At 36.6% G+C, this 22,714-nt stretch overlaps 1 protein-coding gene across 1 annotated transcript; it reads left to right on the top strand.

Moving 5' to 3' along the window:
* The first annotated feature begins 24 nt into the window (after nt 1-24).
* CBLL1 (Cbl proto-oncogene like 1) lies at nt 25-18,389 on the top strand. Its single transcript, XM_042915112.1, is given in 7 exon segments — nt 25-150; nt 152-383; nt 5,283-5,450; nt 8,707-8,807; nt 9,457-9,540; nt 12,213-12,286; nt 14,832-18,389. Coding segments are annotated over 7 exon segments (1,734 nt in total). The 5' UTR covers nt 25-111; the 3' UTR covers nt 15,868-18,389.
* Nucleotides 18,390-22,714: the final 4,325 nt, after the last annotated feature.

Below are 22,714 nucleotides of genomic sequence, written 5' to 3'. Positions count from 1 at the left end.
AGAGAGCTCTGCTCCTTTTTTCCTCGTCCCGGGTGCTCTGCTCTCAGTTTGGGAGACTGGCGGGTAGATTCCAGTTTTGGAGTCGGGGAAGCCTTGTTACGCTGGGTGTCGATGCGCGGGAGTGGGTTAGAGACTTCCTGCTGTCTCAGTCAGTTTTGGGCGGGTGCTGCGGTGGTCACTGCCGGTCGTTATTGTCTCTCCGGTCCTTCACGGATTAGAGGTGGGAGAAGGGAGTCGGATATGGTTTTCGGAATCATACTCGGAGCGGCTTTTCTGCCTGAGCCCAAAGCATGCCCCGCGGTACGGCTGTGGTTCTTACCCATCATTTGGGGGCGTTTACAAAGGAGAGCTTAAAATCAAGATATTCTCGTCTCTATGCCCAAGTAAGAATGACTCCGCTCTTCGTTACGTCTTGTTTGGCTTTTTCTTCTTTGTGGTTTTTGGATATTGAATGAGAGTGCACTTGGAGTTAGTGTTCCGTATAGTTATGTCAGCCATATCATAAGTAGGAAAAAAAGGATATTTCTTGTATTAAGCATTGGTTAGGGTGTTCTCAGTCATCAAATACCTACTTAGTTTTCTACATATAGATGTAAAATTATATCTATATGGTTTTAGTGAGTGTTAGTCAATGTAATATATGCCAGATACCTGTAGGTCTGGAGATGGAATGGTGCAATGGTAAGCAAGACGGTCTGAATCCCTGACCTCATGGAGATTACATTCTGTTGGGGAAGACACCATAAACAGGGCTTTTGTTTTTGTTTGTTTGGTTTTTAAAACCTAAAATTACAGATCATGATGAGTGCTTTGAAGAAAATAAATGGGTTCTGTGGTAAAGACTAATAGGAGGAGGCTTCAGAGAGAGTGGTCAGGGAAGGTCTTTCTGTAAAAGTAGAACTTATAAGTTGAGATCTGATGCATGAGAAGAATCCAGTCATGGAACTGATCAGGAGGAAAGCATTTCTAGCAAATACAAAGACTCTGAGGAAGGAAAACTTAAAGAAGATCAGTTAGCTGCAGCTTAGTTAGCAAGACGGAAGGAACCCTGAGATTGAAAAGGAAGGCAGGAGTCAGGTCCTACAAGACTTTGAAGTCCATGATAAAGATTTGATTCTAAGTGCTGTGCGAAGCCATTGAACAGAAGTGGAGGAGGAACATAATTTCTTTTAAAAATACAATAGCTTGTTCATGGAGATGGTGTAAAAGAGGGAGACAAAAATAATAGAAAATAGATGATTTAGGAGGTGATCGCAGTAGACCAGAAGAGAGACTCGACTTAGTTAAGTTGGCTTGGTTTAGTAGAAGGGGAGTGGACAAATTCAGTATTTTGGTGGTAGAACTCAAATATGAGCTTTGTGAGAGAAAGGAGAGATGCCTGGGTTTCTGGTTTGATCACCTAGGTAGTGCCCATTACTGATTTGGGGAAAACACACTTTTAAAAAAAGGGGTAGAGGTGAGACCTGGGAATTTGGGAACAAAATTTTGGGCTGCCAAGTATGAGCTGTGTATTGGGACATACAAGGGAAGTTGTCAGGTGGAAATCAGAGGAAAGATGTGGGTGAAAAATACATACTTGAGATTTAGTACCAGAGAGTTAATATTTTAAGGATGGATGAGATCACTCAAGGAATGAGAATACAGAGGGCCAAGAATCAGGCTGTAAGAATCTCTAGTATTTGGAAATTTTGTAGAATTGAAACTCTGGGACCTTGGTGTTAGAGTAACAAATGTGCAACTTTAGCAAAATACTTCTCATTAGAGCCTATTACTAGAATTGGTAGTTAAGCCTGTTCCACAGTTTACAGGATGTTATGTTAAGAAGTTGTAGTATCGCTGGGTGTGTGTCTTGAGTATTTATTATCTCTAAGTTAAAATATTGCCAGAGAAAGTAAGAGTCATCCTGACATGAAAATATTCACAAATGAGCTGACCATTTAAAAAAATTAGTTCCTACTCAGATATCCCTGGTAGATATTTTCTATTCTTTTTTTTTTTTTTTTTTTTTAAGATTTTGTCTCTGAGTAATGTCTACACCCAACATGGGGCTCAAGCTTACAATGTAGATCAAGAGTCACATGCTGTACTGACAGCCCTTTGTCTCTTCGTTTAATTTCTTTATAAGTCATTATCTTTGCTTCATATCAGGAAACAGTGTCAAATACTCTATATTGATTGTGATTACAAACCTTGCAAAAGATTCAGGTTTTTTTTTGGAATTCATAAACATGAATTTGATAACTATTTGAATCACAAATAAAATCCTTGGCCAATGAGGAAATTCCAGTCAGCCAGTTGATTGAGGATGTTATGACAGGGTAGGTATTTTAAGAGAAAGATTTTAATGTCAAAGGATTAAGAGAGGCTGGCTCTTGGGGAAATTGATAAAACCCTTGAATATTATGCAAAAGTGACTGATTTTATGATCATGCTGAAAAGTCAAACATAAAATGAAGGCTATCCTCTAGGGTTCTAATAGAATTTTGCCAGAAAAACTACTCCAGGAAACGCCCAGTTAGCACTCGATTCATTCTTTGGTCATTTTAAGAATTAGCACTTAGTTGTAACTGCAATCTAAATTTTATAAAATATTTCTTGCTTCCTTTAATTCAGGATAAAATTCTAAATAAATCTTTAAAAAACTATAATATAAAAGTGTTACTCCTTTTTAAAGTGGATTCACCTTAAATGGCCAGTTATAGGGGCTCCTGGCTGGTCCAGTTGGTAGAGCTTGCGACTCAGTCTTGGGGTTGTAAGTTCGAGCCCCTTGTGGGATGTAGATTACTTACAGTCTTTAAAAAATAAAAATAAATGACTAGTTATGTCTTCAGTTCTCTTTTTTTGTGTAACAATATCCATGGGCTTTATGTTTTTAGTTGACATATTCAAAAAGAAATTGTGCTGTATTTTCTGATTTTTTAATTAAAAAAAAAAAGACAAACCCAGAATGATATCACTATTGAATGCTGTACTTTGTTTATGGACTTGCAATCTGAGAGGTAGGTGGCAAGGTGTTAAAGGGCAGAGGACTCCTGAAAGTCATGGTAGGCTAAGCAAGCAACTGTTGTGATCTCAACTGCTCAAGGTGGAGGGAAAGGATTTGCAGTGATGAAGTGTTGGTATTTTGGTCATTCACCTAGTTGTAAAACCATTGAGTCCTAATATCAGAAGGAAAGCATTGAACTGTCAACTGTCTACATCAGCTTGCTTTGTTCATTTATTGAAAAATCAGGAATACATTTTGAGCAAAAAAAAGATTCTGTCATATCCATCCTTTGGCTATTACATTGCTTGTAGGTACTTTTACATAAGTAACTAGAAGAAAGCAGATGAAATACATTACTCAGCTTGGTTTAATACATTTGGTGAAGTGCTGAAAGTTGATCCAGTTGGGTTTATCCTAACTCAAGATTTTAGCTACCCATATGCTTCCTTTCCATGAATTTTTTCTTTGAGGATTAGCTATTGTAAAAGTAATAGTAGAAAGTAGACTGAAAGATATTTAAATTAATCATTAAGAATTAAATTATTATTTTGAATTAAAATTATTTTGAATTAAAAAAATAATTGTTCAGGAAGAGTGCAAACTGATGTGAATTTAACATGTGTCTGTAAACCTAGTAGCATTGGAGAGGAGGTCATTAGTACTAGGTTACTGCTTTCAGATTTGGCTTTACTGAATGTAATGTGGACAGTGGGCCTATCAATCTTGGTTGCACTATTTCCTGCAGGGACAGTTCATTCAGTATGTCATATTTAAAATGTTACTATTTTTGAAAATTATTTTATTTGCATTTCCTATTTTGGGACATTTCCCTTTGTGCCTTTGGTGGGTAAAAGTGAATATTTTCTGTATTATAATATTCTGTCATAGACTTTAAAAAAAAGGAGACTATTAACCTTCAAATGGAGTCAGTTCTATGAAATAATCCTCCTGTTACTCATGGGAAATGAGTTAATAGCTAATAACAAGGAGGGCCTTAGAAAGTGTCCCTTGTTTAGATCTAGTTGAATTACAGAAACCTTGCATCCTTCTAAACTCTATTTTTCCATTACGATGCAGCTTAGAATAACACACTCACATGTATATATCTATAAAGGTTATAGCCCAAATACATCATGGTGTGCTTCTGCTACTAAATAGTGTAATAATCTTTACTATTCCTGACTACTTTTTAGAAAAGCTATTTTACACTTAAGGGAATAATCACTTTCCTTAAAACTAATTTCATTTTCTTTTTCTTTTTTTTTTTTTTTTTTTTTTAATTTTTTTTCAACGTTTTTTATTTATTTTTGGACAGAGAGAGACAGAGCATGAACGGGGGAGGGGCAGAGAGAGAGGGAGACACAGAATCGGAAACAGGCTCCAGGCTCCGAGCCATCAGCCCAGAGCCTGACGCGGGGCTCGAACTCACGGACCGCGAGATCGTGACCTGGCTGAAGTCGGACGCTTAACCGACTGCGCCACCCAGGCGCCCCACTAATTTCATTTTCAATGCATTACTTTTTAATTTATTTATTTATTTTTTATTTATTTTTTTAAATTTTTTTTAACGTTTTTATTTATTTTTGAGACAGAGAGAGACAGAGCATGAACAGGGGAGGGGCAGAGAGAGAGGGAGACACAGAATCGGAAGCAGGCTCCAGGCTCTGAGCCATTAGCCCAGAGCCCGACGCGGGGCTTAAACTCACAGACCGCGAGATCGTGACCTGAGCTGAAGTCGGACGCTTAACCGACTGAGCCACCCATGCGCCCCTGCATTACTTTTTTAATTTTGCTATTGTCACTGTTAGTTTTTTGTTTGTTTTATTGATTGTCCTGATGTAGATTCACTTTTCTAACTTAACAAGTGTTTTGTGTGCTTGTTGGAGATGTGGATGGTTTTCTTTCTTTTCCTCCTCCTTCCTTTTATTTATTTTTTTTTTAAAAAAAAATCTCTTATAGTTCAAGATAGAAGTTCTTGGGCTTATAAAGGTTTTATGTTTTTGTAAACTCTTCTGGAATCATGGAAATTTTTATTGTCTACTTTTAGAGAGAGGTTCTGTAGTTTTTGCCAACTCTTTAAAGGGTTCCATCTCAAAAAACATTGCTTTAAGGGTTTATCTAGTATAGAGAAAATTAATGCTTAAACATATATAATATAATATTTAAAATCAGAGCCCAGATATTCAGCCCTTGATAATGTTGGATATGTTACTTTAATACCTGTAGCAGAATAATCTTCAAAAAGGAAAACTGAAAGAAATTACAACTTTTTTTTTTTTTTTTTTTTCTGACGTAGACAATGAGTTACAAGGCACTAATAGTTCTGGATCATTGGGTGGTCTTGATGTTCGAAGACGAATTCCTATAAAGCTCATCTCCAAACAAGGGAACAAAGCCAAAACTGCACCTCGAACTCCAAGGACTATAAACAGGATGCCTGCAAAGGCTCCACCTGGTGATGAAGGTAATTTGTTTAAACTGACAGATCCAAAAGTCTATTGTATCTGATTCCACCAAATATTCCATGTGGTCTTATTTATTTAAGATCTTTTTATCTTACTGTTTCATTTTTCATGCACTTTTCTCTTGCTGTATAATATTTTTGGTTTTTCTTTTGTTATTGAAAGTAACACTGCCTATCATTAAAAAAAAAAAAAAAAACCTAAATAACATTTCAGAGAGCAAAATATTAAAAGTGAAATTTGTCTCCCTACCTTGACAATCCTGTACCAAAATAATTTCTTTTACAACTTTTTTATAGTAACTTTTTAGTATATAACTGCCCTTTTTTCATGTAAGATGCAATTAAAATTTTGCCTTATCAGTGTGTACAGTTGTAGTCATTTAAGAAAATAGGCTTAGGTATTTCATTTATAGATATACTATAATGTATCGAGAATTTTTCTGATTTTTTTTTTTTGCTGTTAAAAACAATGCTGCAGGAAATATCCTTGTACATATAGCTTAGCATGTATGCTTGGTGTTGAATTTAAACTTTGCATGAATTTGGGTATTTTACAGCTTGATGGTATCCATCTGTACATCTTAGAATTTAACAGATATTGTCAAATGGCTCTGAAAAAAAACATCCATTTATATTCCCACACACTAATATTGGGACTATTAACCTTTAAAAATTTCCATTTTGATACACATTTCTTTAATTATGAATGGAGTTATGTGGATATCTTTACATAGTATCGGTTATTTCTTTTGCCTAGGGTCTACCTGTTCATATCTTTTAACCATTTTTTTCTGTATTGTAGTCTTTCTCTTGATTTTTCTGAGTTCTTTACAAATTATTAAATTGGCTCTTTGTCACATATTGTGTATATTCACCATTTGCCTTTTGCACTTTATATATCCAATTTTTATTGTGGTGAAGTTTGAAGATTTTGTGTCATCAGATATCCAATCCAGTCTTCTGTTATGACTTCTGGGTTTTATAAAATTCTTAGAAGGGCCTTTTTTCTATTTCATGAACAGAAAACAATTTTCCCATTTTACCCGTTAGTATAGGGTCAGCAAACTATGGTCTGTGGACCAAATCCAGCCCTGTTTTTGTAAAGTTTTTTTGGAACACAGCCATGCCCATTCAAGTACTGTTTATGACTGCTTTCACACTATAATGGCATAGTTGAGTAATTGCAAGAGACCATATGGCCTACACAGCCTAAAATATTTACTAATCTAGCTTTCTACAGAAAAAGTTAGCTGATCCCTGCTGTGGGACATTTATGGACGTGTATTTGGTTATTTAAAAAGAAAAAAGTGGAGTCTGGCTCTATTTATTTTTTCTCTAAAACAGCTAGCTATTTGTCTTAACCATTGAATAATCTGTCTTTTCTGTGCTGAATAAGAATCCCACTATTATCCTACATTAAAGGCCTAAAGTATTTATGTCAATTTCTAGATTTTCCCTTCTATTCCAGCAATCTATCTATTTTTTTTTTTGGAATCAAAATGTTTTAATTATACCTCATTTTATGGTTCCTTTTATTGTAGGGTATCTCTCCAAGTTCATTTGAAGTCACATGTTCTAAATCATGGTGGTAGTAACTTAGGGCGATTGCTGCACTCTTCATAACGTAGGGTGCCCTTTCTTTGATCTTTTTGTTTCTTTTAATAATTTTTAAAAAGTACACAGTAATGTGCAAGTACATTCTTGTTATCAGAATCCAAACAAGGCAAAAAAGCTAAAATCCCCCTTTTTTCTTTTTCCTCTCAGATATCCCCTCATTCCCTCCCCTCTCATCCCCTAAGCTTACACCCCTTTCTAGAGGGAACTACTATTACCAATTTCTCTTTTAAGAGAACAAACTGAGGCTGGAGATAACTTTTGATTACTTTTGATTCAACTAATTCAGGTAAAAAATAATAAGTGATTGGTGTTTTTTCTAGGCAGATCAAAATAGGGAGATGTGGGTACTAATATGGTATTATACAATTATACATGTATACTTTAATGGTGGGAGTGCAGGTTGAACAACTTTGAAAAATGATTACTGTGCTCCTCATTTTGTTGGCTGTTGTTCAACACAATAACTCAGCATTTTAGATAAGAAGAACTGATCTTCCTTATTTTGAATTTTAGATGACAGAAGCTTTTTATAAGGTATAAATGGGCCATACAAGAGGCGAGGGTCACTCATTTGTAACTTTTAAGAATACTCCTTGAACTGTATACTTTGTATTGGAGATGATTAGTGCACTGGGAAAGTCTTGCTTCCCTGTATTTGTGTGTATGTCCATATGTACATCCATACACAGGTACTGTAATTTAGCCACGTGGGTAAAGTTAAAACTTGTGCGCTTGGTCTACACTGTTGACCAGTTCTAGGGCCTAAAGAGTCATGAGAAGCCTGGCATTTTGGAGGGATAGATTTGCCTTCTCACCTTTACTTTAGGTAATTGGATTCTACCAAGAATTACCATTGGACTGTCCATTGGTTTTCTCTTCTTTTGTATGAGATGAGATGCTTACCATCAAGGTCAGAGAAATTGAGCCCATATGATCTTCATAATTTTATTGATATATATAGTGGAGAGGAGGATACTTGTGACTAGATATGATATGGCTTCTGCTGTTTGGGTGATCAACCAGAGAGAGGTTTTAATTGAAAAGATGAAGTATGAATATGTTCTTATTTCTAAAATCAGTTTCAGTTTTAAGACTGAAGGAGAGGATACCTAATTTGCTTAGTTGTAAGAAGAAAAACCTGCAGAATTCTTTATATTTTCATTGTATGCTTTTGGCAATAAAATCAGCCTCTTGCAGCATGATACCACTTTTGTAGGTAGATTACAGTAAGTGATCAGTATCTTAAAAGTTTGTGCGGCAAGTGTGACGATGGTAATTAATAAAGGTTTATACTAGAGAGAGTTTGGTGAATTAATAAGAGCACTTGAATGGGAGTGAAGTGTTCTGAAGTCTGTTCCTGGCTCTCCCACTTAATCTATGTATTGAGTTACTATAGGTCTCCATACTGCAGTATTCCCAATTATAAAATAAGAGAGTTGGAGTAGATGGTTGCCAAGATCATTTCTAGCTGATGTTATAATGACTTAAACTAGTCTTGATTATCTTGTCCTTAGAAGAGCTTTGAAAGGCATCAGATGGGCTTTTGGGTGAACAGGTCTGTGGTGCCATGTACATGTACTTCCAAAATGAAATTTAGGATTTGAAAAGTTTCTTTTCTCAGAACACTTTCTTTTCTCAGAAGGATTTGATTATAATGAAGAAGAACGGTATGACTGTAAAGGTGGCGAACTGTTTGGAAATCAGCGAAGATTTCCTGGACACCTTTTTTGGGACTTCCAGGTAAAACTAAAAATAAAAAAATTTATTAGAACAGCAAAATATTTTATTATATAAAAAAATATTTTCTTTAATGTTTATTTATTTTTGAGAGAGAGACAGAGACAGAGAGTGGAGGGGTGGGGGCAGAGAGAGAAAGAGACACAGAATCTGAAGGAGGCTCCAGGCTTCGAGCTGTCAGTACAAAGCCCGACACGGGGCTCGAACTCACAGACCACAAGATCACGACCTGAGCCAAAGTCAGGTGCTCAACTGACCGAGCCACCCAGGTGCCCCAGAACAGCAAAATACTTTAAATACTTTATTAGAATAATCAGAATACTTAAAGAATGGTATGAACTTTTATTACAGGTATTACGCTTTTTTTAAGCACACTCAAATCATCTGTTTATTAATGCCCTATTTCCACTATTTTCAAAAATAATTTGAAATAATTTTCAGTAAAGTCAAGTAAAATCAATAACCGTAAACAGAAAAAAGAAACTAATGGGGGCACAGCTAATCATGTGGAATTGTGGGAATTATGCCAAGAAACCTTTATTTCTAATTGTATTAACAACTTTTATAAAATACTAACCAATTCATTGCAAAAATTATAAGTACAATTTTTAGAGATGCTTAAAAAGAAAATTTTAATTATATCATTCAACAGATAAACATCTTAGGTGAAAAGGATGATACGCCAGTTCATTTCTGTGACAAGTGTGGATTACCTATTAAAATCTATGGGCGAATGGTAAGTATAACTAAATTAAATGTTTTAGTAAATGTAAACTTTTGTGTAGAGATGAGATTCTGAAATTTAAGTAGGTGGGTTTATCACTGTTTAATGACTAAGTTTGTGACATTTTAATTAAGTATGGAATAGACAAGGGAAATTTGGGGATACCATGCATTTAATATAATTATCTTGACAAATTCTTGAATTGCTTGAAAATTAACTAACTTCTGAAAACGAATTTCTTTGGACTGTTTGATACATGTTAGTGGATATTTATTCTGGTTTATTAAGGAAAAATTGTTTTCTTGTTAAACAACAAAGTCAGTTACTTATTTCCGAAGGCTATAATTTTTAATGTAAAACTAATAATACTAATAATTCAAATAGAATTGAATTCTAATCATTAAAAACAATTATAACTCTAGTTGTAATTTTATAGTAATTTTGACATATCCTCCTTTAAAAGATAGTTTTGTATTTGTATTTGAAAAAAATTGAATTCAGTAACGTCTGCCTGGTAGAGGGCATGGATCGGGCCCTCTTGCTTTGCTGTGTAGCGTAGCTAAATAAGAGTAATGGACTATGAGTTTTAAAATGGTCTAACATCATTTTACTGTGTCCTTCTGATTTATTTTTAGATTTTTATAAGTTCATTAACTGCCAGGGAAGAATGCTACTTACATTAAATGTAGGAGGTGTTTGTTATTTCACTGCTTGACAGTTTCAGGAGGAACAGGATAAGATAGAACATGGTTATGGTATTCTTCTTTGGGAGTTTTCTTTTAATTATTTTTTTTACTTTTTACTTTATAAATTTTTATTGAAGTATGGTTGATCTATAATATTAAATTAGTTTTGGGTGTACAACATAGTGATACAACAATTATGTACATTACACTGTGCTCACCATGATAAGTGTGGTTACCGTCTTTCAGCATACAAAGTTACTACAATATAATCGACTGTATTTTCTATGCTGTACTTTTCATCCCTGTGACTTCTCTGTTTTATAACTGGAAGTTTGTACCTCTTAATCACCTTCACTTTTGCCTCCCGCCCTAGTATGTTCTCTGTATTTATGACTGTTTCTCTTTTTGTTGTTGTTGTGTTTGTTTTGTTTCTTGGGTTCCACATATAAGTGAAATCATATGGTATTTGTCTTTCTCTGCCTGACTGACTTTACTTAGCATAACACCCTCTATGTTCATCCATGTCATAAATGGCAAGATTTCATTCTTTTTTATGGCTAAGTAATATTCCATCGTGTATATGTACCGCATCTTTTTTTTCTTGGCTATTATAATATGCTGCAATAATGGTGCATATACTTTTTTTGAATTAGTGTTTTTGTTTTCCTCAGGTAAATTCCCAGAAGTGGAATTAACTGAATTGTATGGTACTTCAATTTTTAGTTTTGAGGAACTTCCATACTGTTTTCCATAGTGGCTGCAGCAATTTACATTCCAACCAACAGTGCGTGAGGGTTCTTTTTTTCCCTCACATCTTGGCCAACATGTTTCTCTTGTCTTTTTGATACTAACCATTCAGACGGATGTGAGGTGATACTTCATTGTGGTTTTGATTTGCTTTTCTCTGATTAGTGATACTGAGCGTCTTTTCATGTACCTGTTGGCCACCTGTATGTCTTCTTTGGAAAAATGTTTATTCAGGTCCTCTGCCCATTTTTTAATCTGATTATTTGGGCATGGGGGGTTTTGGTGTTGAATTGTATGAGTTCTTTATATATCTTAGGTATTAAGCCCTAATTGAATATATCATTTGCAAATATCTTCTCCCATTCAGTAGGTTGTCTTTTCATTTTGTTAATGGTTTCCATTGCTTTTGTTTTTCCTTGCCTGAGGAGACATCTGGAAAAATGTTATTAAGTTTACTAAGAGATTGCTGCGTATGTTTTCTTTTAGGAATTTTATGGTTTCAAGTCATACATGTAGGTCCTTAATCCATTTTGAGTTTATTTTGTGTTGGGTGTGAGAAAGTGGTCCAGTTCCAGTTCATTCTTTTGCATGTAGCTCTTCAGTTTTCTCAACACCATTTACTGAAGAGACTGCCTTTTCTGTATTGTTTATTCTTACCTCCTTTGTCGTAGATTAATTGACTGTATATGCATGGGTTTATTTCTGGGCTCTCAATCGGTTTCATTAATCTGTGTCTGTTTTTGTGCCAGTACCGTACTGTTTTGATCACTATAGCTTTATAGTATAGTTTGAAAGCTGGGATTGTGGTACCTCTAGCTTTGTTCTTTCTTAAGATTGCTTTGACTATCTGGAGTCTTTTGTGGTTCCATATAAACGTTAGGATTTTGTGTTCTGTGAAAAACTGCAATGAATCTGTAGATTGCTTTGGATAGTGTGGGCTTCTTCAGGAGCTTTACCTCTATAGGAACCACGGATGAAATTCATAGCATTTATACTTGGAGAAATGTAAGCAGATGCATACGTATATATTTATTGGGGGAAAGGCCAAATATTTCATTATATCTCAAAGGGCTCTGTTACTGAAAAAAGGTTAACTGTTGCTTTTCTGTAATTAGTACTTAATAAATGTTTATCATAGTGAGCAATTCTCAGGTGCCTTTTATGTCCAGGTTACTGTGCTTACAGTTATTTTTTATGGAAATAGTTTAAGTTGTTCTAGTATGCTTAACTGTAATATGTCTCTGTTCACAGATTCCGTGCAAGCATGTGTTTTGCTATGACTGTGCAATTTTACATGAAAAAAAAGGAGATAAGATGTGTCCAGGGTAAGGTTATTAGTAGATTTATTTTTATTTTTATTTTTTTTAACATTTTTATTTATTTTTGAGAGACAGAGCACGAGCACGAGCGGGAAAGGGGCAGAGAGAGAAGGAGACACAGAATCTGAAGCAGGCTCCAGGTTCCGAGCTGTCAGCACAGAGCCTGAAGCGGGGCTTGAACCCACAGACTGCGAGATCATGACCTGAGCTGAAGTCGGACACTCAACCGACTGAGCCACCGAGGCGCCCCATTAGTAGATTTTTAAATAATAAAAGTTTGTGATGTAATGAATTGTAATCTAGGTTAAAGATCAGAGTATGATGTAAGTCAGCAGCAGGATATCAAATATGTAGACATGGCTAACCTTTCTTTGTGAGCCTAGAGTTGGCCTTAGCCTTCTCCTTAGGATAAGGCTAGGTAGCTATTATCTGAGTGTTCACATTAGCCCAAACAAGTACATGTGTCATCACAAAATTAGCGTTATAAACCAAAATGGTTGTTTTGTTTTGTTTCTCTGATGGGACACTAGAGAGGTAGTATCAAGCAGCGATTGGAATTACAATTCCTGGCTTCAGATCCCTAGTCTGCCGCTTATTAGCTGTGTGACAGATTGTTTCTTCATCTGTAAAATGGAGTTAATAAATAGCATCTACGTCTCTGTGTTGTTAGAACTAAACTAGTAGGTCCATACATCTATATTTATAGTACCTAGCATATAATAAGTACTAGGTAAGTATAAGCTCTTATGTACTACCTGCAAATTTTATTATTTATGTCTTGAGTATATCTTAGGGCACCATCATGGTATTGGCTCAGACAAGTTATAAAGATCTAGAGGTATTGGTTGATACTGATCCAGTTCGGTATGGTCTTGAAAGATCCAGGATAACTTTTTATACCAGTTTAGAACCCCTGATAGAAGACTTGAGAAAGCTTTGAGACCAACTTCCTTGGAACAGTTGTAGACTTCTGAGATTCCTTATGACCTGTGTCAGAAGCTATCCCAAGATTTGTAGTATGGGTTGATAACACAATTATGGACACTTATAAGGGATGATTTCTTTTTATGGTGTAGGAAGATTGGCATCACGGAGAGAGAGAGAGAGAGAGAGAGAGGATGATTCAATAAGTGTTCTAATGGTAATATGGAAAAGGGAATTTAGTTTTCAAGATATTGAAAGTAACTCCAGTAAGCACCTCACTGGTCGGCACTTAGCTATTTGAGAACATAAGCCTATCTGGCTCAACTGACTCAGATCAGGAAGTGAAGAAATGGCAACCCAAGTTGATACAAATATTATATACTGTTGCTTTTAAACACCACCCAAAAGAAAGTGTCTTACATTCCTGTTACCGTGGAGACCTTTCTGAGTTTACAGCATATTAGAAGCAAACAAATGAGAACTGTGCCAAATGGCCACTAAAGGGAAGCCTGCTAGTCTCAAGGAGTGCCAGCCTTACAGCAAGGGTGAAAATAGAGACACAGCTCAAACTCAGGAATATAGAGCCATTTAACATAGTCTCAGATGACCTGATACACATATTCCGTGATAATAGCCTATATCCATGCATATGTAGTGATTCCTTGCTTAACTAGTGATTCGGTTCTGCCACTTTCATTGTTTTCAGTTATCCCAAGGATATTCTTTTAAGTAGGGCAAAGTAGATAAAAAACAAAAACAAAAAAACATTGTTAGAGTACATATTTTAACCCATATTGCAGATGAAGAAATAAACAGAAAGATTAAGTGACTTCTCCAAGATTACAGAGCCAGCACTTGGTCCCCGTTCTTCTGATTCCTGGTTCAGTCCTCTTTCCACTATTTCAAAAGACTCTAAAGGCAAGTGTGGATTAAATATAGTGAGTGAGAAAGAGTTATAATTTTGACCCTGAGTCATTAAGAAAATGCTGAGTTAAATTTAGTGCTTACGGTTTAGAAAGGAGGGGGTCATACTTTTTTGTAGTAAAATTGTCTGATAATTCTTCCCTAAGGGACTCCTGATAGTCAGGGTTTGAATTTAAATAGTTTACGTTGCTTAATGTCAAGAACCCTGTCGATGAGGATGATCTTACACATTTTTGCAGTCCTTGCAGCGTCTTTTACTTCATATTGTTTGCTCAGCAAATCCTTGTTGCTCCGTAAATACTGTACAAGTGTGAATTCCATGACTATGACAGACCTTTGGTTCATCCTTTCTGGCTGTTTTTGCAAATGGATGCAAAGCATAGAGTTTGTTTGAGACAATCAGATAATTCTGTGTCTTAGGAACAATAGGTCTTTTCTTAAAACATACTCTTGTTTGATAAACAACTTTTAATTTTTACTTGTATGGAGAGTTCCAAGGTTGGTAGAAGGGTGGATGCTTAATGTGAAGCCAGCAGACCACAGAGTGGCAGTGATTAAAGGTTCACTTACGGTCCCTGCAACTTGTAATTGTGAACTTTTGCAGTTCCCACAACAGATTTCAAGAACAGGCATATCTGTGAGAGTTTGTGCAGTATTTTTCTGGTCTGCTTTTAGTAAATCGTTTTTTCCCCTTCTCGTTCAGCTGTAGTGATCCCGTTCAGCGGATCGAGCAGTGTACGCGAGGTTCTCTCTTCATGTGTAGCATTGTTCAAGGGTGCAAGAGAACCTACCTGTCTCAGAGAGACTTACAGGCGCATATCAACCACCGCCACATGAGAGCTGGAAAACCTGTTCCCCGTGCTTCACTTGAAAACGTCCATCCTCCTATCGCCCCACCACCAGCTGAAATCCCTGATCGTTTTATAATGCCGCCAGACAAGCACCACATGAGCCATATTCCGCCAAAGCAGCACATCATGATGCCGCCACCTCCGTTGCAGCACGTGCCACACGAGCACTATAACCAGCCACACGAGGATATCCGTGCTCCGCCAGCAGAATTGGCCATGGCTCCACCTCCTCCTCGTTCGGTCAGTCAGGAAACCTTTCGTATTTCAACAAGAAAACACAGCAATTTAATAACTGTCCCTATTCAGGATGACTCCAATTCAGGTGCTAGAGAACCACCACCTCCTGCCCCAGCACCTGCTCACCACCATCCTGAATATCAGGGCCAACCAGTGGTCTCGCACCCTCATCATATTATGCCTCCACAGCAACATTACGCACCCCCCCCACCTCCTCCACCACCAATAAGCCATCCAATGCCACATCCTCCCCAGGCCACAGGGACTCCTCACTTGGTTTATAGCCAAGCTCCACCTCCACCAATGACCTCTGCTCCACCACCAATAACCCCTCCCCCTGGACATATTATTGCCCAGATGCCACCTTATATGAATCATCCTCCTCCAGGACCTCCCCCGCCTCAGCACGGCGGCCCACCTGTAACTGCACCCCCTCCTCACCATTATAATCCTAACTCTCTACCCCAGTTCACTGAAGATCAAGGAACTCTGAGCCCTCCATTTACACAACCAGGAGGAATGAGTCCTGGTATATGGCCTGCACCAAGAGGGCCACCTCCTCCTCCACGAATGCAGGGTCCGCCTTCTCAAACCCCACTTCCTGGACCACATCATCCAGATCAGACAAGATATAGACCGTATTACCAATGATTAATAGTGCTTTGAACTGAAGATATGATGAGGAGGAAAAAAAACAACAAAAACTTACGTATAGTCAATCTTTTAATTAAGCTTTGACTGTTCTGGGAAGGAGAAGCTCCTCTTCCTGAGGTGACCGTAAAACACGTAGGGTCTTGTCTCTTAAAAATGGTTTTAAATCTTGACCTTAGGATCGATTTCAAGTACTATACTGTAGTGCAGATAAGTGGCTCAGTTGAGCACAGCTATATTTTAACAACTTTGTTCCCCTAGTGTGGTAAATTGACCCAGAGGTGACCATTTGTAAAGAATTTGGGAAGACTTTTTCATTGTTCCACTTTCAAAAATAGTGCTTTTGTTCAATCCAGTGTTCAGTTTTTCTTGTGATACATTTTGTTAACCTGTGTAAAAGGATTAAATTTCAAAATGGTTGTAAAAATGCTATTTTTATGTGAATTTAAGTGCAGCCACATACTGTTTTTTAAAAACCATATGTTTTACCACTAATTTCCCAAAGTTACAATAAAATCCTAAAAGTAAAAATCTATTAGAATTTACTGTAAGGCAGACTGTTAAGTGGTAGAGAATTATTTCACATTTTAGGCACTGAAAGTTTGAGGTATATTAAGTATATAATGCACTTCACTTGGATGCCTTTTCATTTTTAGGCAGCCTCAGGAGCACCAAAATACATTGGAATTCCAGTACTAAGATATATTGATGTTCATAACATTAAAAGGCATTAGGAATTCTTTGGGAAGATCTGGCCAAAGTAATTGACTCTACAGGCTCCAAGCTATTGGGGGATACTGTTACTCATTAACGTTTTTTCCTGAATGGTTGGAATCACATGATGCACCACATTTACTAATCTTACGTAACATTATTTTATAGAACTGTTTAAATTGTGTTCTCTAGATAAAGTGTTCTACTCTGCTCATTGTCTCAAACTAAGTATTTAGGGCTGAATAGACTTTATGTAATTCCTCATTTCGTGGTGGAGTTGGATCCTGTGCTCTAGGTGGGTTCTTGTTTATTGGGTTTTTAAAGTACAATTTGAACGCCGTAGAGGAATATTGTATTAATGAGGGACATTCTTGTAATCACAGACTTGCATTGCTCAGGTTTCATTACCGTGTGATAAGGTTTTTTTTTCTCTAACTTGAAATTTTAAGACTATAATTTCCTGTTCCTTTTATGGGTTAAGCAGTATGAAACTGGGAACATTTTAAAATGGAGTCACCAGTGAAGACTACCAGATGATTTTGTTTGTATTGGAGAAAAGTAACGACTAAATTGTGATTTTCAGAGCTTTATAACGTGCCTTTAGAGTCAGCATTTGCATTATAGGGGCTTGCTACAGTCCAGCTAAGATGACCACTTACATTTTATATGGAACTCATGTGTATAAATCAACATTCTTAGGGTATGGTCCTATATCCTTTGAGTAAACCCCTGTGAAGTATTTCCTCCCCCCTAAAATGGTGCATAATATAAAAATGAAAAACGTAGTATGCAGATGTCATTTATTAAATAGTTTGTAGTGCGTACATTTAGAACATTTCTTTTTGACAAAGGGTGAGCTGATGGCTAATTTACCATTGGATTCTGTCAGACACAGGCAAAACAGTTTCTCATCTTGGATAATGAGATGCAGAGTCGTCTCTGAACTTAGAGCTGAAGTTAGAGATAGGCGAAATGATTATTTCAACCTTGACCGGCCGGAAATAACTAAGACGCTTTTTTCTTTTTTTTTTTTTAAGTTGAGTGATTTTTTCACATCTAGCAATTTGAGAGTCCAGTGTTAATGCAATATATCTAGTGAGAAATTCTTGTTATTAGGAGCATGGGAGTGAAATAAGAAATAGTATGAACTGGTGGTGGTGAGTGCTTCTATCATATTACTGTAGGTACTTGGACTGGTGCAAACTTGATTCCTTTTCATGCCCCTATTTAGGAGCTGTTAAAATATTACTGTTAAAAATCCAATACCATTCTTTGTTTCTTGTGATAAGAAAATAGCCAAATTCCTTTTAGGGCTTCTCAACTGTTTATGAGGAGCGCTCCTGTTTTTATTGAAATTCACTAGAGTCGAATGTGGTATGAAACCACTTAGCCTATGTATTGGACAAAATAATTAGTATCATGATAAACTTCCACATGTTTAAGAGAATTCTCGTAGACTTTTTAAAAAATGATTTATTTTCAGTTAGGTTTAAAAAATACGTGTTATGCAGGGAGGCAGATCAGATGAATGTGTTGTAGCAGACAAAATTTTTAAATGGCGTTAGACTTGAATTCATACAGTTATTGTTTGAATGAGGGTTGGTGGGTAGAAGGATAACAAAATTACTGTTAGTGTTTATTTCCTCAAGGAAAAAGATGTGAATCCCAGCCTTATTTCAGGGAAGCCTTTGAAGCTATGATGGACATAAGTCTAAATTAAATGTATGTATGTTTCATTATATTGCTCTTAAGACTACTGAGGTGGCAGTTTAATTCTTAAAAACAATAAAATGGAAGCATAAATACTATTTTGCCTAGGTGGATTTTTACCTACTGATGACACATTTGGGAGAATGCAAAATTTTCTGTGTGTCTGTGTCGGTACAACTTTTATAGTAAAATTAGCTTCACTTTTGTTGAGATTGAAACCAGCAAGTCGAATGTTAGTGTTTCTTCAGTGGCGTGCCCGTTCACAATATAACCTAGTATTTGGGAAATATCAGTTGCAAAAACCATAAGAAACTATATCTGTTTTGCCCTGTAAAAATCATTTGCTCAAAATCATTGTGTAAATACTAACTAGATACCACTGACGTAAATGGAAAAGACATTTGAACGTATTTTTAAACTCACAATTAAGTGACTTTATGAGGTATACAGAGCTGCTGACTTCTGTTCTAACATACTGGAAGGGTATCATACCTCTTTTTTTGAAAAGTTCTATAGTCCTTCCTATGTCATGAAAATTTTGGAAAGGTCCTATGTTATAAGTACAGTTGACCCTGAACAACGTGAGAATTCGGGGTGCTGGCCCCCCTGCACAGATGAAAATCCATGTATAACTTTTGACTCACTGAAAACTTTAATAATAGCCCAATAACATAGTTGATTAGTATATCTTATATATATTTATATGTATCCTACGCTGTATTCTTACCATGAAACTAGAAAAGGTGTTACTAAAAGTTCTAATGAAGAGAAAATACAGTTCTGTGTAGAAAAACACTCCGTGTATAAGTAAGTGGACCCGTGCAATTCAAACCCCTGTTGTTCAAGGGTCAGCTGTACATGGAAAAAAATCACAAGTACCAAGAACAAAAAATATACTTTTCTAATTATTAGATTAGCCACCAAATATTGATGTCAATTGAGGAAGTTTTACATAATCATACTCTATTTTGACCAAAGTAGATTTGTGTTTCTTCACTGGTTTGTAACTAATCTGTTAAATTTTGGCCTAGAAACTAAGTAGCATTTACTTATTACAATATATGCACAGTCTAATAAAGCAATATTGGATATACTTCACTTCGAGGGGACAGAGAGATAAGCCAGTGAAAATACTTGATAGTGATACTAATAAAAACATTTGGATTTTCAAACATTTTTTGTTTTGATTCATGCCCCTTCAGTTTTCTACCATTGAGGGGAAAAGTGCTAAGACAATTCCGAGGGCAGGATTTTAGTGTTAAAAGCTTAATTTTCCCATCTCCCTATCTTTAAGAATTAAGACTTTTTAGGCAGTACAGAATCCCACAACTGAAATGAACAATGCTAGTTCATGGGTTTAGGTCTCACACTTGGGCAGGACCATGTCTTAAAAAATTTGGTATTTTGAAATGTTAATCGATTCTGGTACTCTGAATATTCTGTTTCTATTCCAAGTAGTTGTAAGCACTAACTTCATGTTGCATTAAGCCCATTTCTATTAATCTTCCTTTAAAATTGTTCTTTTGCCTTCAGAGTGAAAGATTCTGCTCCCTTTTACTTTTCTTCCCAAGTGTTAACTTTGAAAACTTAAAATCTTTTGTTTTACAATTGGCACTTCAGTTACGTAAGTAATAAATCTCTTGGGGGAAGCGTAATATGTTAATGCTACGAATAAAGCTATAGATCCCCTTGCAATGAATATTTCCCTTCCAGAAATAAGTAGTTATAATTTTGGTGTATGTTATCAGTAATCAGTTACAGAGCTGATAACTAAGTAGGCTCCATGCTCTGGTTTAGCATCCTAATTCATGGGAAATGGGAGTACTTCATGACCGACACCTCATAAACATGAGCACATACCATATGGGATATAAATCATTCACTCATGCACTCATTCGTTCAGGTACGTGCCAGCATTCTAAGCACCTGGGGTTCACAAGTCTTTAGAGAGAGACGATCAACAAATTTCATTAAGTTACCTAACATGTTAGGAGTACGATAAAATCCTATGGCATGAAGGAAAAATAAGGATAATGGGGTGGAAGGAGGTTCGCAGTTTTAATTAGGTCTGGGTAGAATCCACTGAAGAGATGACATTTGACCCACGATTTGAAGTGGGTGAGAGTTAGCCACGTAGGTAACCGGGGGCAGACTTTTCTAAGCAGACATAGTCTGTAAAAGTCTTAAAATGGGGGCTGCACCTGGCATATTTGGGGACCAGCAAGGAAATGGGAATGGAATGAGTGAGATGAGCAGGAAGAGGAGGTCAGAGGTAATAACAGAGGGAATGAGATCACAGGCTTTCTGGGCCATCGTAAACTTTGACCTTACTCTGATCTGGGAAACCATCCTGGGATTCTGAGCAAAGGTGTGGAATGATCGGGCTCTTTTTAGGAGGATTATTCTGGCTGTGTGTTTGGAACAGATGAAGAAGGTAAAGATAGACCAGTCAGAGGGCTTTAATAATTTACACAAGAGATGATGGTGGTACTTGTGGAAGGATAAATATGTAAGATAATAAATATATATTATAATGTAATAAATTTATGTACATCAACTAAGCACTTACTATATGTGAGATATGGGTATCCACTGATGAACAAAATAGATATGGTCACTGACCTATAGAAGCTTACATTTTAACTCTTCTAGGAATTGTTCTTGGTAGTCATTCCTAAATTTTCCTCAAAAAACTTCTTAAATTCTTTTCCAAAGGATAGTGGCCAGAAAAAAAGGGAATTACATTGGAAAATGGATTACAAAAGTACACATACATGTACAGCCATAATGCGAGCGTAATATTAAGTTTATTTGATTCCGGACATTCCTGTTTCCTAAAAGCTCTTCTGGGTACATTTTCAATGTACAGTACTGAATTACCGACTTTGAAACAAATCTGTAGAACACAGCTATATTGTTTCTGAGTTTAGTCCTGCCTTAGGCTAGATCGGTGTTTAGACAGGTGTTCATTTATTTTGTGAGGTAATATTTCCTAATGATTAAGAGCCTGGCTCTGGAGTTGGACCATCTAGACTGAATTCGGGCTCTGCCACCTGCAACTACATAACAGACTAATTACTTATCCTCCTTGGACCTTGATTTGTTTTTCCCCAAAATGGGGTTAAACCTAGTACCTACCTTTTGCGGTCTATTTGGAGAATGAAAGGAATTGATTCTAGATATATTTTAAGGGTAGAGACAGTAGAATATCCTGACAGATTTTTCAACCTGAGCAGTTAGAAGGATGGAGTTGGCGTTAGCTGGGGTGGAAAAGATGCTGGGAAAGCAGGTTAGGGGGAGAAGGTCAGTAGATCAGTTTTGACATGTCCAGGTGAAGATGGCAGAAAATGAATTAAAGGTTCCTGTTGTCTGTCCTTTATGCAGTGTAAAGCCAAGCTTGCATTTAAAACCTCTCATTTGCATCACTAAGTGGTAAGCTACTGCATTTAGATAAGAATGTGTAGCATTCTTAAATAATTATTGGCAAAAAATTTTAAGGATAAACTGGCACGTTATTAGCTTCAAGCTTTCTTAATTTCAGTAATGTGTCTGTCTCTTCCCAAGCTGTTCTGTCTCCTGGTTGCAGTACTGGGTATCTTCTCCCCTTCAGTCTTGCTCTGATTTATGTCGCTTTTATTTTTATCTTCCAACATGATCTCTTGGCCTCTTCCTAAATCAGGGATCAGATTTTTGTACCAATTTCCAATAATTGCTTTTAGGCAGGCAAGTAGAGGCCGAGTGCCACGTATACCCAGAGCATATCCACCTTAGAGGCCTAGGGAGAAAAAACATTTAAGGGTGGGGATAAGGGAACCTCTAAGATGTTAAGGTTGAATAGGCTGAAATGGGGGCACCATGCTTGGAGTGCTCCATGGCTCTTTGGTTAGCGAGAAGGGTGTAAAGAGTACCTTTACTTGGGAAGATGCAGACATCAGCCACGATCCCGTGTGGGGCTTTGGCCTCACCCCCAAATGATGGATGAAATGGGCTTATGTTTCCAATTCCTATTCCCTGACCTCTACAGAGAAAGAGCTCTTAATCTGACATTCATGGAGTATCCTATACAAATGCATCATATATAAATCATGTCTAAAATGTGTGTGTGTTTCCCTAAAGTCTGCAGGGCGCAGGAAGCTCTATAAGGTATGCATGACTCAGAAATTTAAGAAACGTGCCTTCAAAGAGTGCTTACGTTCCAGTTTTTAAGACTAGCTATGTAAATAAACTTTGTTTTACCTTACTGTAATTGGTTTAAGTCTAATAGACAAGCCCTTTCAGTAAAGACAGTAATAAAGAGTGGGAGGGAGCTTTGACAATAAACCTTCAGAGGCGAGATCTAGAACAATTGGGATTTCCCCATTGACAAAGTTATTTTTTACAAAGTTACAAAATTATCTGTTACATAAAATAAATACAAATTTGT

The sequence above is a fragment of the Panthera leo genome, chromosome A2 (genome assembly GCF_018350215.1).
Source record: "Panthera leo isolate Ple1 chromosome A2, P.leo_Ple1_pat1.1, whole genome shotgun sequence".
Lineage (NCBI taxonomy): Eukaryota > Metazoa > Chordata > Mammalia > Carnivora > Felidae > Panthera > Panthera leo.
This window is presented reverse-complemented; position numbering and strand designations above follow the sequence as displayed.